The sequence below is a fragment of the Diabrotica virgifera genome, chromosome 3, assembly GCF_917563875.1.
Source record: "Diabrotica virgifera virgifera chromosome 3, PGI_DIABVI_V3a".
Classification (NCBI taxonomy): domain Eukaryota; kingdom Metazoa; phylum Arthropoda; class Insecta; order Coleoptera; family Chrysomelidae; genus Diabrotica; species Diabrotica virgifera.
The window spans coordinates 198,207,204-198,223,609 of NC_065445.1; the positions used below are offsets into that span (position 1 = coordinate 198,207,204).

A 16,406-nucleotide genomic window follows, 5' to 3' on the forward strand; every position below is an offset into this window, starting at 1 on the left:
TAAGATAATTTTATAATGCAATGTAGTCTATTGGCATTGATGCCACTGATACAAAGGGATATAGTGTAGTTGTACAGAAAGTTGCCAAATACCATATAAGTCCAGTGCTTGTTTTTCTTGCATTTAGTTTGCTATTTCTCATTAGAATTTTATCAGCTGTTCTTTAAGTTGTTTTCTGTTTGCGCACATTTTTCTTTTTTTGGAGACGATGTTCTAGAATCTTGAATTATACTTAAAATGTAGCTAGTAATAGACATGTTCATTAAGAGCAATTACTTAAGCAAGCTTCCCATTAGTAACATCCACCTTTGAAGAAGCAGAAATAACACCTATTACAGGGAACAAAATATAACAACCAGCTGTGACACAGAAAGCTCAAAACTGAACTAATGATTCTCTAAAACCAGTCAAACGAGTAAATTATAGTAAAGGTTAATCACATACTAACTCAGACCAGAAAAACATGTTTGTCCCAATTGATTTGAACAGTATAGTAATCTTCATTACATTTACTTGCGATTTAATCCCACCTAAATACAATATGTACCTTAAGTATGCCACAAGAAAGCAGTTTCAGAGGATCTTACAAAGTCTACATTACTGGATTGGAAACTGGACAAAGTAAACCACAAAAAACTGATCAAAAAAACAAAAAAACAGGCATTGAAGTTCTGATTATTCTGGAAAATGTACATTAGCAACCAAAGGCATTCTTATAAAGTGGATAATTAAGTTTTATGAAAAATTCAACATCCAAACAACAGAACTTCACAAAGATGTGCTTGAGTCAATTATTCAATTTTTACTCTGAACATCTAGTATGGTATAGTTAGACCCAAACCCAGACATCCAAAGTGAAAGTTATCCTCCAACACCAAATTGTTCTATATGGTCCACATATAATGTTCAGAAAAAAGTCACACCATTTTGAGCGTCGGGTTTGGGGGAGAGGGGGGAGAAATCTGCAAATTCGTAGTTTTTTAGGTTTTTCGTCAATATTTCTAAAACTAAGCGGTTTAGCATGAACAACCTTCTATACAAAATTGTTCTACATTAAATTTGAAATAAAAAAGGCCCTATGCATAATCCTTCTAAAATTAACGGTTCCAAAGTTACGGAGGTAGTATAGTATAATTGGTCCAAAAAAGGCCTAACCCAGACATCCAAAGTAAAAGTTTTCCTTCAACTCCAAATTGTTCTATATGGTCCACATATTGTTCAGTAAAAAGTTACACCATTTTGAGCGTTCGGTTTGGGGGGGAGATGGGGGAGAAGTCGGTAAATTAGTAGTTTTTTTAAGTTCTTCGTCAATATTTCTAAAACTATGCTTTAGCGTAAGGAATGCTCTATAGAAAAATGTTTTACATAAAATTTAAAACAAAAAAGGTTCTATACATAATTGTTATAAAATCAACGGTTCCAAAGTTACGGAGGGTGAAAATGGAGGTTTTAGACACTTTTTATATTTACCGATTTCTCCCCCTCTCCCCCCCACCCAAACCCGACGCTCAAAATGGTGTGACTTTTTTCTGAACATTATGTGGACCGTATAGAATAATTTGGTGTTGGTGGATAACTTTCACTTTGTATGTCTGGGTTTTTGGTATAGTTATATCATAAATATTGCCCAAAAAATATAAAAAGTATCGTAAACCTCGACTTTTCACCCTCCGTAACTCTGGAACCGTTGATTTTATAACAATTATGTATGGAACATTTGTTGTTTTAAATTTCATGTAGAACATTTTTTTATATAACATTGTTTACGCTAAAGCATATTTTTAGAAATATTGAAGAAAAACGTAAAAAAAACTACTAATTTACCGGCTTCTCTTACATCTCCCTCCCAAACCGGACGCTCAAAATGGTGTAACTTTTTACTGAACAATATGTGGACCATATAGAACATTTTGGTGTTGGAGGAAAACTTTTACTTTGGATGTTTGAGTTGGGCCTTTTTTTGGACCAGTTATACTATACTACCTCCGTAACTTTGGAACCATTCATTTTGGAAAGATTATGCATAGGCCCTTTTTTATTTCAATTTTAATGTAGAACAATTTTGTATAGAAGGTTGTTCATGCTAAACCGCATAGTTTTAGAAATATTGGCGAAAAACTTAAAAAACTACGAATTTACCGATTTCTCCCGCCTCTCCCCCCCAAACCCGACGCTCAAAATGGTGTGACTTTTTTCTGGACATTGTGTGGACCAAATAGAACAATTTGGTGTTGAAGGATATCTTTCACTTTGGATGTCTGGGTTATGCCATCTTTTGGATCAACTATACTATACTAATCTATTTGGAGAAGTTATGACTATGAAGTATAAAATTAAAAATAGAAAGTAGCCAATTGGATATTTATGAGAATAATCAATTTCCTATATACGGATGATAGTATCCTGTTTGCAGATGGTTCAGAGGCATTTAACAAATAACTAATAATTATGTAATTAACCATAGCGTTCTCATCAGTGGAAGTTTCGTAGGGATAGTTTTTACTATCAATAATAAACAAAATGAAAACAACTACAATACGGAAAAATGCCAATTAGACCAGGACGGATATGTGAAAAAAAAACGTCTATTTTTGGATGTGCGAGGTGGCATTCGGATTTTTGCGGACAAAGTTAGGTGACAACTTTAACAATAATAATTGACTTATGCTCCTTCTCAAATATGCCCGGAACAATAACACAAAAATTAAAATATTTAAAAATTTCGAAAAACATCCATTTTTTTCTACTTTCTTTGCTTATAACTTTAAAACGATTCATTTTGGAACAAAGTCATAGGGAAATAAAATAATGATAATTGAATTTTGTATGATAAACGACTGGTAAAAAATGTCTTAAATTATTACCCTTTCTGCAAAATAGCAATAAATACAAAATAAGGGGGCAAAATAAGGCTGTTTTTATTCAATGTTTTTCAACCACTTTGGTTGTACCTAGAACTTTCGTAATTCGCTTAGAAAATTCTTACAAAATAATTAAATTACAAAAATTGAAGAAAAAGGTCTTCTGTTAAAAGTATATTTATTTAAACCCCAATAAAGGGCTACATTAAAAACAGAACGTTTTCGCTCTAAAGAGAGCATCATCAGTGTTCTAAGCAAGCTGATGATGCTCTCTTTAGAGCGAAAACGTTGTTTTTAATGTAGCCCTTTATTGGGGTTTAAATAAATATACCTTTTACACAGAAGATCTTTTTCTTCAATTTTTGTAATTAATGGTATACAGCCAGCTACAGGAAATTTTTCCTTATGGATTTTAAAATAATTAAATTGTTCACCAAAGGACATCGCACACATCTTATGGAAAATATAATGTCACTCAAATTCAATAAAATTTATACGAATAGATTCGTTTTAAATTAACGGTCAAATCTTATCATTGCGCCAACTCTATATTTTCAATAAGAGCAGAAATTGATATAAATAAATCTGAAATCAAATGGGTACGTGCATAAGTTAGAGAGAGAAAAAATATTTTAAAACACCCAAATTGTCGGTACTCCATAAATCAGCGGATTAGTTTCACTAGTTTTAAGCTCTTTTGAATAGCACCCAGAGCAATAGTGATGGTAACTGACACTTTTACTGACTCAAAAAATGTGATTTCGATAAACTTTAATTGCAATTTGCGCCGTAATTATACGTAATTAAGAGTTGGCGCAATGATAAGATTTGACCGTTACTTTAAAACGAATCTATTCGTATAAGTTTTATTGAATTTGAGTGACATTATATTTTCCATAAGATGTGTGCGATGTCCTTTCATTAAAATCGACCTGATAGATTTTGCAGAATAATTTTGCAATCTAATTTTTTTTTTAAAAGTTGAAGTTTTTTAAATCTTTATGAAGAAAAAGTAGACCATTAAGAAGTTTGCTAATTTTTTTATACAGTGAGCACGTAAAGGTTGGAATAAATTCATTTTCTCGAGAATGGACGATTTTGGAAAAAAATCCTTAAAGAGGTCGATTTTTATTTTTAAATTACGACTTTTTGACATATATATTATACTAGTGACGTCAATCATCTGGGCGTGATAACGTCATCGATTATTTTTTTAAAGCTCTTTTGAATAGCACCCAGAGCAATAGTGATGGTAACTGACACTTTTACTGACTCAAAAAATGTGATTTCGATAAACTTTAATTGCAATTTGCGCCGTAATTATACGTAATTAAGAGTTGGCGCAATGATAAGATTTGACCGTTACTTTAAAACGAATCTATTCGTATAAGTTTTATTGAATTTGAGTGACATTATATTTTCCATAAGATGTGTGCGATGTCCTTTCATTAAAATCGACCTGATAGATTTTGCAGAATAATTTTGCAATCTAATTTTTTTTTAAAAAGTTTAAGTTTTTTAAATCTTTATGAAGAAAAAGTAGACCATTAAGAAGTTTGCTAATTCTTTTATACAGTGAGCACGTAAAGGTTGGAATAAATTCATTTTCTCCAGAATGGACGATTTTGGAAAAAAATCCTTAAAGAGGTCGATTTTTATTTTTAAATTACGACTTTTTGACATATATATTATACTAGTGACGTCACCCATCTGGGCGTGATGACGTCATCGATTATTTTTTTAAATGAAAATAGGGATCGTGTGATAGCTCATTTGAAAGGTAATTCAATTCTCTATTCAGTAATATAAACATTAACATATTTATTTATACAGGGTGTCAAAAAAAAACTTTTTTTAATTAAATTTATTTACATAAAAAGAAGAATGTGTGTAATTTATTTAATTCAAAATACATTTTACTGCTATCAGAAAACAGGAAAAAATGTTTATTTGGCAAATAAATATTGTTTTTTCCTTAAATTCAATATTAAAGCAGCCACCCACCAGCCTCGTGACAGTTTGAACATTTAATTTAAGGCTATGGGTTCATAATTCGCAAATATTTTACGTGTATCCCTATTTTTTCTGTCTTTACACGGCAAATTACGTGTAGTAAAATTCACACTGGTATGGATATGTAAACATTACTAGAATGTCATTCTACTTGAAAATGTCATCATTAATTTAAAGAGATGGGTTTTGAATGTTCTTGAATAAGTGTTATTTTTATAATTGCAAATTATTAATTCAGTTAATAAATGTGATAATTTTTTCACTAACTATGTATTCAGTGATTGTAATAATCTATTTGTACAACAAAGACTCAATCGAGAAAAGAGGAAAAGTGTTAAAATGATTTTTTAATAATATATTGTTATGGAACGCTTACAATTTTAAACATCTTTAACAACAAAATACTTGGATCACAGAATATATTATCCTGATGTATTCTCTGCTTGGATCTTCCACAAATAATACACAATAAATACCTTTTTATTAAGTTCACGTCTTAAATCAATTATTTATCAAATACACTATTCGCGGTGTGCAAGTACTTGAAAAGGGAAACGAGAAACGACCGTGCGCGAGTCGCGTAGAAATATTGCAACTATCTTAAATAATTCATATTGTCAATTGAAATTGTCAAATTGACGTATATTTCATACCTTCTGTCATTGACGCAGAAAAATTATATATTGCTCCACAATATTGATATGATATGCAATTATTATATAAAGGTAAATTTAATTAATTGTATTTTGCTTGCAGTACTGCATTTTAATAACTGATTTTATTTACTACATACAATTTTTTACGTTTGCTAAACATAACCTGCATCTTATTTTTTCTTCTTATTATTTTTTTGGACTATGGTCTTGACAATTATCCAGCAACCAGGACTAATATAATTGGCCAATATAATTAAAAGTGCGAATAAAAGTACAGAGCGTAGAAATAGAGGTCGCTTTGCCGAACTTGCACGGTCCCAATATATCAATAATATTTAATCAATAACTCAACATATTCCCGATGCAATGTCAAATATTTAAAATTGTCACTGATTGTCAGTGTCTGACTGACAATATATGCTGACAATAATATATTCGGCTGAGTGCGTTGTAAGACAAAGATAAATTTGGAAGATATTGCCACGGCATTTTGTTCATTTTTTTCGAATCCTGAAAAAACCAATAAATATTTTTGAAAAATTTAAACGCAGAATGAAAGACTAAATTATTACCGAGGGCCGAAAGTCCCTTAGAATAAATAAAAAGTTTATTTTTAATGATATATTTAAAATTAAAAATCACACTAAATTTTCTCTTAGTTTTTCACCCCCGTAACTTATTAAAATAAACATTATAGAAGTTCTCAGGGACTTTCGGCCCTCGCTAATAACGTAATCTTTTATTCTGCGTTTAAATTTTTCAAAAATACTTATTAGTTTTCTCAGGATTCGAAAAAAATGAATCCCCATTTGAATAGCATTGCAGCCGGAAATACGTACCGATCCTCTTAAGCGAAAAGCCATGATTATTTTTCAAATAAACATTTTTTCTGTTTTCTGAGGGCAGTAAAAGGTATTTTGAAGTAAATAAATTACATACATTCTTCTTTTAATGTCAATAAATTTAATAAAAAAACATTTTTTTTTGGACACCCTGTATAAATAATTATGTAAACGTTTATATTACTGAATAGAGAATTGAATTACTTTTCAAATGAGCTATCACACGACCCCTATTCTCATTTAAAAAAATCATCGATGACGTCATCACGCCCAGATGGGTGACGTCACTAGTATGATATATATGCCAAAAAGTCGTACTTTAAAAATAAAAATTGACCTGTTTCGGGATTTTTTCCAAAATCGTGCATTTTCGAGAAAATGAATTTATTCCAACCTTTACGTGCTCACTGTATATAAAGAGCTTATATAGATATCTAATACAAATATTGAATGGGTTGCATATGTGAGTCCATATTAAATATAGTAATGAAACACAGACCTACTCACAATCATTTAATTATACTTTGACGACCGGTTTCGATCTCTACAATATACAGATCATCTTCAGGTCGGCGTTACAAGTAGTTAAATGATGACTACTTGTATGTCAATGAATGTAAATGATGACTACTATCATTTAACTACTTGTAACGCCGACCTGAAGATGATCTGTATATTGTAGAGATCGAAACCGGTCGTCAAAGTATAATTAAATGATTGTGAGTAGGTCTGTGTTTCATTACTATATATCTAATACACTTTACAGAATTAAAATCGGATTATTTAAGCGGCCTCAGCACTGTTTTAAGGTTATAAACAATTTTTTAGCTTATAAACAAATACAGTGAGGACTTTTGAGTTGGCATTTCTCGAGAACAGGCGTCTCTGGAGATAAATCCCGTAACAGGTTGATTTTTATATTCTAATTTTTTGGTATATATATCATACTAGTGACGTCATCCATCTGGGCGTGATGACGTAATCGATGACTTTTTTAAATGAGAATAGGTGCCGTGGTATTATAGGTATTCACTAATATAAACATTAACATAATTATTTATACAGGGTATGAGTTAAACAAAAATTTTTGAATTAAAATAATTCCAATATTTAGATTACGTCATCATACCCAGATGGATGACGTCACTAGTATGATATTTATGCCAAAAAATTATAATTTAAAAATAACAATCGGTCTGTATCGGGATTTATCTCGAGTCGCCCATTCTCAAGAAAATGAATTTATTCCAACTCAAACGTCCTCACTGTATTTGTTTATAAGCCAAAACATTGTTTATAACTTTAAAACAGTGCTGAGGCCGCTTTAATAATCCGATTTTAATTCTGTAAAGTGTATTAGATAGGTAGAGAACCTCTTTATATGTAAAAAAAAATTAGCAAACTTCTAAATGGTCTACTTTTTGTTCAGAAAGTTTTTAAAAAATTTTAACTTTTTTAAAAAAATTTAGATTGCAAAATTATTATGCAAAATCTATTAGGTTGATTTTAATGCAATTTGGTGGACGGTTTAAGTATGTTGTAAGAATTTTTTAAGCGAATTATGAAGGTTCTAAGTGTAACCAAAGTGGTCGAAAAACATTGAATAAAAGCAGTCTTTTTTGCTCCCTTATTTTCTATTTATTGCTATTTTGCAGAAAGTGTAATAATTTAAGACATTTTAAACCAGTCGTATATTATACAAAATTCGATTATCTTTATTTTCTTTCCCTACGACTTTGTTCCAAAATGAATCGATTTAAAGTTATAAGCAATAAAAGTAGAAAAAAATCGATATTTTTCGAAATTTTTAAATATTTAAATTTTTTTATTAGTAATGTTTCGGGCATATTTGAGAAGGGGCATAGGTCAATTATAATTATTGAAGTTGTCACCTAACTTTATTTGCAAAAATCCGAATGACACCTCTCACATCCACCTCAAAACAGATCCGCGCTGGTCTAAATAATGTAAATTTAAAAAAATTTTCCCAGAAAGTGTATAACATTAGAAAGAGTTAGGTATATGCCTTTAAAGCAGGACATTATTGTATGTGCTAAAATTAATATTGACCATTTTTTATTTACATTCGTCTTTTAGGGATCATCCTATTTTTATAACATGTTGAACATAAAAAATTGTTATTTTACTAAGAAAATATATTTTGTATAAAAATATTCCAATACTGGCAAGAAACAATTCTCAGTTTGTGCAAAATAGGTACATAATTAACATGTAGTACTCAATAACATTAATTTCTTGTTAATGTTTTTATATTCCCAGTGCACCTTTTTCATCATCATCATCAATGGTGCTACAGCCCTATGAAAGAGCCTCGACCTTCCCAAGTCTATTACGCCAGTCAGTCCTATCCATTGCCAACCGTTGCCAGTTTGCTGTGCCTATTTTTCTCCCATCCTCAACTACACCATCCTTCCATCTAAGTGTTAACCTACCCCTATTTCTACTTCCCACAGGTTGTGACATAAGGATTCTTCTAGGAGGGTTGTTATGCTGTGCTGTGATCTTGCTAGATGTCCTGCCCATCTTAGTCTTCCTATTCTTATAAGAGATACTACATCTTTACCAAAAATTATATGTTTGTATCAGTGGTATACCTCGTAGTTGTACCTCCTCCTCCAAATACCATTTTCAAAGATGCCACCGAATATTCCTCTCAGTATCTGTCGTTCAAATATAAGCAGAAGGTTTTCATCTGCCTTGGAGATGGTCCATGTCTCCGTTCCATTGTCCACCACTTCAAAGGTAGAGTTGTCAACAGTGAATTGGTGACCGATGTTTCTGGCTCTATTGTTGGGTGTTGATGCCATCATCTTAGTTTTCTCCTCGTTTACTTGTGCACCTTTTTACTTCAAAATAATTTTGCAAAATATCCTTATGTTCTGTGCTTTTATGTAGAGTTGATGTAACAAATAGCAGTTCCCTTTGAAAGGCCCATTTTAACAAGTAATAACGTTCAGTTAGTATTAGCATTAAGGTACTAGTACACTTTAAAAGAGTTAAGAAAAAGGTTGAGAAAAAAATTCTTGAAAAAATGCTTATTTTTGGTCTTCTACATAAAGTGTACTAATACCTTAAATCATGAATAAATATACATACAACATAAAGGAAAAAAATTGTAAGAATTTATACATAAGTTTAAATTTTGTACACGAAAAATTAAAAGGGCAAAGTTACCCTAATTTTATAGCAAGCCTCCGGCTAGGCAAATTTCCCGTTTACACATATAATTCAACAAAAATGTAACAAGTTATTAGCAGAATGGAATTTTGAATTATTTTGTGCAACATATTGAAAACTAGGACCATTAATATATTTCAGAAGTTGTCTTTATTTATTTGAACAGCTCAGAAAAGAAAATATAGAAAAAATGGAAAACAACACAGACTTCACACAGGAATGTCACAAATAAAATTAATTTAAATCTCCCTAGTAAACAACATTAGTTTAGAATATCAGCTAAAATTGAGATTTAACCTTCCAGAGCTTCCGAACGGACTCTCAATCTGCACTTTGAAAAATTTGACCATAACTCCCCAATATGCAGTCAAATGACTAAGTATGTCTAGTTGTGTTGATTTGCATTAGTATAAAGTTTGCCCCTTAAAACTTGCCATTCAAGTAAACCACGAACACTATCAAGGTGAAAGAGATGCCAAAAACACAGATCTAATAGAAATCAAGGCTTTGATTGGGTTATTATATCTAGCAGGAGTTCTCAAATCTAGCCGATTAAACTGTAAAGAAATATGGGACAAAAGAACAGGCGTTTTGTAGGTGCGGACTCACAGTACACATGCAAGCAATTATGGTTTAAAACTGGACACAAGCACAGAAAGGTTAAGAACTAGTCAAACCAACACTTCACACCCTCAGTGCAAAACTGTTAGTAAGTCAAAAATGTTATGAAAATGAAGTAAGTAATCATGGCATTCGCTTGTAAACATGCATATCTATCCCTTGTAAAACTTTAGTAACTTTCAAATGCTCAACCGGCCAAATATCACAACTATCACACCTATATTAGCACACCGATAGTAGCACGAAAATAAACAAAATCGCTGTTATCTCGAAACTTACTTATTTTGACTTACAACAGTTTTGCACTGAGGGTATGACTTATCGGCAGCTTAAGATACTATTGTATTTTTTTTGCTTTAGTCGTTGCAGCCAGAATTAAAATAAAAAATATTATGACTGACTGACCATGACCAATTTGTTATGATAACAAACATTTTTTTAAAAACGTAATTTTCTTTATTTGGAATATTAATTAATAAGAATTTTAGGATTAGGACAAGGGTCACACATTTCTTGCCCAGGTGTTGTTCTGAAGGTTTTTTTTTAACAAATACTGGTCGACCCCAGTAAGCTAGGTATATAAACAAAAGGAAAAACATTTAAGACTACAACCCTAATTTAGTTATTCTATAAATTAATTTTAGACTGAAATATGAAATCTCAAATAAAGTCTAAAGGTACGTATCCATACAAGGGTGAACTACGCTAGGTGTAGCAGCTTCACGTAGAGCATGGATCACCCTTGTATGGATAAGTACCTTAACACATTTATTGACCAGTGCCAAAAGATTCACAACATTGTAGGGGCTGTAAACATTTAAATTTCTTTTTTTTTAGGATGTTCTACTGATGTGTATATCTGCTACAATTAAAAAATCATCATCATCAGGGCTTTTCATTTCGGATGGATTGTTTGCTGTCATACTTATGAGCTCTCTGATTCGCTTATTGCGGTGAATCACTTCGCATTCTACTTGTGTGTTGTCAAAGTTTGTTGTATGACTTGGCTTTCATTACAATTTTCTTCCACTAATTTCAATATGTGCATAGTTCCCTCCAGTTTCTCACTTCCAGAATTTTGATATCTCTCATGACCTGGTCCTCCCATCTCTCTCTGAGTCTTTCCCTTGGTCTTTCAGTTTCTGGTTTCCATCAGTAAGTTGTTTTTCCTTCTCTCTATCAGTCTCTGCACTTTAATAAATCTAACTATAGTCGATTCGCTAATCTGAGACACAACTGTGTACATTACGATCACAATAAAAATGCATTAGAAATGAACAAGTACGAGGAGCACTCCAAAATCATGATTTGGGAGTGCTCCTCGAACATTCAACAAATCAAGACATGGTTTGTTTATTTCTATATAGTGCATTTTTATTGTGATTGTAGTGTAGACAGCTGTCTCAGATTAGCGAATCGACTATATATCTTCTCTGTTCATATTGTGTCTTAGTTCATGGTTCATTCTTCTTCTCATTTCTCCATTGTCCATTCTTATCGGGCCCATAATTCATCCAAGGATTTTCCTTTGGAATATTCTCAAGTTTTCTTCATCGTTTTTCCGTGAGGCACATTGTCTCAGCTGCGTACGTAACTACTGGTCTGATTGCAACTCCGTATATTTTCAGTTTTGAGAACTGCTCAAACGTTTCAAGCGAAAAATTCTAAAACGAATATATGGTGGCATAAAAGAACAAGGTTTGTGGCGCAGGCGTTACAACTTTGAGTTGTATAGAAATTTTGGAGAACCTGACGTTGTACAATTCATTAAGGTAGCACGCCTTAGATGGATAGGTCATGTAATCAGGCGAGAGGAAGATGCCATAGTCAGAAAAGTTTTTGACCGAAGAGGGCCGATAGGACAACGAGCAAGAGGAAGACCGAGACTTAGGTACCAAGACAACTTAGAAAATGATTTAAAATCTATTGGAATTAGAGCATGGAGAAGAGTTGCCAGAGACAGGGCCAAATGGAGGATTGTTCTGAAGAAGGCTTTGGCTCATAAAGAGCTGTAACGCCACTGTTGATGATGATGGTATTTGCAGTTTTGTATTTCTGGATAAGTTCTTGTCCTTCATTAGCCATGATATCTCCAGTATGTTTTGTTGCCTGCTAGTATTTGCTCCATTACCTCTTCACTTCTCTTATTTTGGCCATTCACTACTACTCTCAAATATTTAAAGTGTTGAATTCTTTCAAAAGTGTAGTTTTCTATTTTGATTTCTCTAGTCCTGTTATCTTCTCTTCTAGAGTAGAGTAGATATTTTGCTTTTTCTTCGTTAATTTCTAGACCTCTTTTCCGTGCTTCCTTTGCCACGATTGTTACTGCTTTTTTTAATCTGTCCTTGTCTCTTCCCATAAAGTCGGCTTTACATTTACGAGTACTCGGATCCGAATTACCCTACTTGGAGTGCATCTCGAAATTGTAAACACCTACTCAGACCCTGTTGTCACTCAGATACGAGTATGGATCGAAGTTGAACTCAATCTGAGTGGCAGTACGAGTTGGTATGAGAGCATGTGTAATTTACAAATAGAAAATGTCCGAACTGAGATTTTCTGGAGAACAGATGGGACAGTTTATTGATTTTTACCGATCATTTGAATGTTTGTAGAATGTAAACTCGAGGGATATCGCAATACCAACAAAATAAATAATGCTTATAAAGCTATTGCAGATATAATGAATATTTCTACATAAAGTGAAGAAAAGTGAAAAAGTAAAAGAATCACTCGTATTCAATGTAATCATTCGCAGTTCTACTTGTAACTCAGATCCGAGTACAGTATTACCTCGATATACGAGCATCTTAATATACGAGTGTTTTGAGATACGAGACGCCGAGCAAGCGATGTTTTGCTTTGAGATGAGAGCGTAATTTGAGATACGAGCACCGTTTTTTATTAAAATTCATGCCTCTTTTTGACTACCTACTTTTAACTTGAAGGAGGTGATAAAGGGTATAATGCCAGCTAAGGGCGTTACAATAATTTCCAAGCTCCGGACCTCTCTCCATAAAAAGATGGAGAAACTAATGATGGTGTGGGTGACAGAGAAGCAGCTTCAAGAACCTTAACACAAAGCATCGTATGTGAGAAGGCATGGGCGATTTACGAAAGGGAGGAAGAAACAAACCACTCTGGACAGTATTTTTAAACGAGCTGCAGATAAAAATGAGCAAAGTGTGACAAAAAAAGCGAAGACCACTGACGAAAATTAAGCGCATCCGTAAGCACCTCACTTTTTCTTATGTTTTTACAGAATATGTATGTAGTTTTTGTTATTTATAAATAAATGTTTCTTCTTGTAAAAACATTTTTCTTATTTAAAAACACTTAAAAAAACCCACGAGGAAAATTTCCTGTAGTTGGCTGTATACCATTACAAAAACATAAAATCCTTTATAAAAGGTATATTTGTTAAAATCCCTATACAGGGCTACATCAAAGACAGAACTAGTTTTCGATCGGTTGACCGATCATCATCAGTGCAATCTTAGAATCTACATGCAAGCCACCAAAGTAAAAATAACAGGGTAAAAACCCTTTACAATTGATCCGTCATCGGAACATATGACAAAGATGTGAATTATAACATGGATGATTAAGATATCCAATGTTTTTCGCCCGAGGTACCAATGAGCTCTATCTGACAAGTTCACATCATGACTGTACGGAAGCAAGTCTTGCTTCCGTACTTGTCGCACTCCTCTTCTTCTTCTTAACTCAGGCGAGACTCATTAGTCTCTAGCACTTGGTCATAAGACCTTTGTACCAAACCCTGTTCTTCTCCTTAAACTTTAATAAGTCCTATGGCCTTACCGAAGGCCAACAGTTTTCTTATTGGTTTGTCGTACTCATGTTTCTATTGAAATGTATTTTGTGCTACCTTCCTCTGTTATTACTACAGCTCGAGATCCATCCATAGTCATTTTTGTTAATCTGATTAACTTTGAAAAATATATGATTCAAATATGCTGTTTATTTGTAAATAGCACAAAGATTATTGTCAATTATATTTATTTTATATAAATGGACAGGATAGAAAGCAAGCTCAAACTTCATCATTATTGTGTTCAAAACATAAAAATGATGTCAAACTAAAATATTTTTAAACACTCATTTTCACCATAAAACAAAAAAAATTATAAAAACTTCCATCAAACTGCATTTCTTTTATTTTGATGACATTTTAATTCAATTCAAAATGTTTTAAAATCCTCAGTACCTTTTCTCATTTATCTTGTCACATAGGTACTCAACAGTAATAAAAATAAATTAACTTGAGTTAGCTTGTTTACGTGAATACAACTTGAATTTTGCAACAATACCAGAGTTTAGTAACATTCTAAAAAAAATGTAAGTAAATCCAAAATTGTATTGTCAAAATTTGCTTCAAGCAGTAAAAATTTTGCCAGAAAACCACATTTTTTAGGTTAAGTAAAATCTTAAAATAGTTATTTTTCATTCATTCTTTTTAAGTAAAAGGATGGAAATTCTATAATGAAATAGTTCTGATTTCAAAAAATACGAAAGAAATGTTGATTAACAACAAAGAAAGAACTGTTTTTTGCTTTATTTGTCCAAAATAACTGTTTTAAATGTCCGCCCACTGAATACTTAGACATTGACGAATTTACTCATGAATGTAACAAAGAAATTTTCTTTAATATCGTAAGTAAATTTGAAATTTCTAATAAAAATATGCTCGTTTCCTAATACTAAACTGAATATGCAAATAGACACGATTTCAACAATATCTTTTCACTCAAGTTTTGCAATTTGCAACTGAAAATGTTGACATCATGTTTTTTTCTTTTCATTGTATGGATTTTGGTGCCTAATCTAATTAACGTGATATTTTATTTTCAACTGAAATTCAAGTTGAATATTAAAGCCTAAAAATACCTTTAAACAGGATATTTACAGCAGATTATCGTAAATAATTTACCTTCAAATTGACGGGCATGATAAGGAATAATACGCACGCTTATTGATTTTGGTAGAGCCCTAAAAATATTCTAAAATTCCCATAAAGCATAACCTTCTACAACCGAAATAGTATGTTGCTACTATTTTTGGAAAGGCCGCACCAAACGGGATACAAAAAATCCAGGTTGTACTGCAAGAACATTTTCATTATAGAAACCCGAGTTTATTTTTGAAGCTTGGCGAGATTTCTTGAAGGCAAATAAAAAACATCACTTTCACTGACCTGCTAGCTGTTTTCTTAATAGGAGAGCTGACTGTGGTTCTGACATTAATTACAATTTTAATTTTGAAAGGTGAATAATCCCACAACAAGGTATTGTAAAATGGCCGGTCTTGTTCTTGACTTGAAAGTTTGGGACCGCATTGACTCTGACTCAAACATATGTTATTTCCGGAAAGGTTTGTTGCTACACTGTACTAACTGTCATTTTGCTGCTGCCATCTATACGGCATTTTATCACATCAATACAAATTCAGATTTCTGTTTACTATGTACTTAACTCCCACAAGGCAAAAAACAAACTTATATTATTTTTTTTTTACAAAATTTTAAGCAAAAATTAAATGAAATGTTATATTTACTGATATCTGTTTGTTTCTACTTTTTCTACAATTTATTTTGAATTAAAAGAACCAAAAATTATTGGCTGACTTCTAACTGACATATTTGCCAATGGCACGAGAACAGTGTTAGGTGTAGCTTCCTAATGAAAGAGAGCGTTTCAAAAATATTCTAATTGATTATGTTTTTACTTTATAGCCAAAGCCAGCAATACTTTTTTTAACGAATAAGATTTAAATTATTTATCAAAATTTTATTTAAATTAAATTGCTTAAAATAATAAACTTTAAACAGTGTGTAGGCCTAGTTGCCTAACATTAGACGGAGACGGAGTGCAAGGTCACTTTTTGTTTAGGAATAAGTATTCATCAGTGGATATTGTAAAAAGTAAAAATCCTTGAGTTTATTTATATTTAGAAAGTAAGGATACAACCCTGTAGGATAGCACTAAGTTTATTCTTGATATCATTTTGTGATTTGTTTACTTTGTTAAGTTTAAGTTCTTCTTTAAAAAATGCTCAGAACGACCCCCCTCAAGGACGACCTTTGCCTTTATTGAGATTAGTACCAGTGGCGTGCTGGTCATATAAATGAATCGGTGCAATCACCGAGAGGCCACGGCCTCTTGAGGCCGGTCAAATAGGTTTTTTCACAAAAAATT

General features: G+C 32.2%; 1 protein-coding gene across 2 annotated transcripts in view; it reads right to left on the bottom strand.

The window, feature by feature from the left end:
• LOC126882280 (ubiquitin-conjugating enzyme E2 G1) overlaps positions 1 to 15,599 on the bottom strand; it is a 53,518-nt gene extending 37,919 nt beyond the window's left edge. The window contains exon 1 of one of the 2 annotated variants that reach the window (XM_050647130.1): positions 15,407 to 15,599. In XM_050647130.1, the coding sequence (XP_050503087.1) occupies positions 15,407 to 15,452 (46 nt within the window). In that variant the 5' untranslated portion in view covers positions 15,453 to 15,599. The other variant, XM_050647131.1, reaches the window with a different exon arrangement.
• Between the last annotated feature and the right edge of the window lie 807 nt (positions 15,600 to 16,406).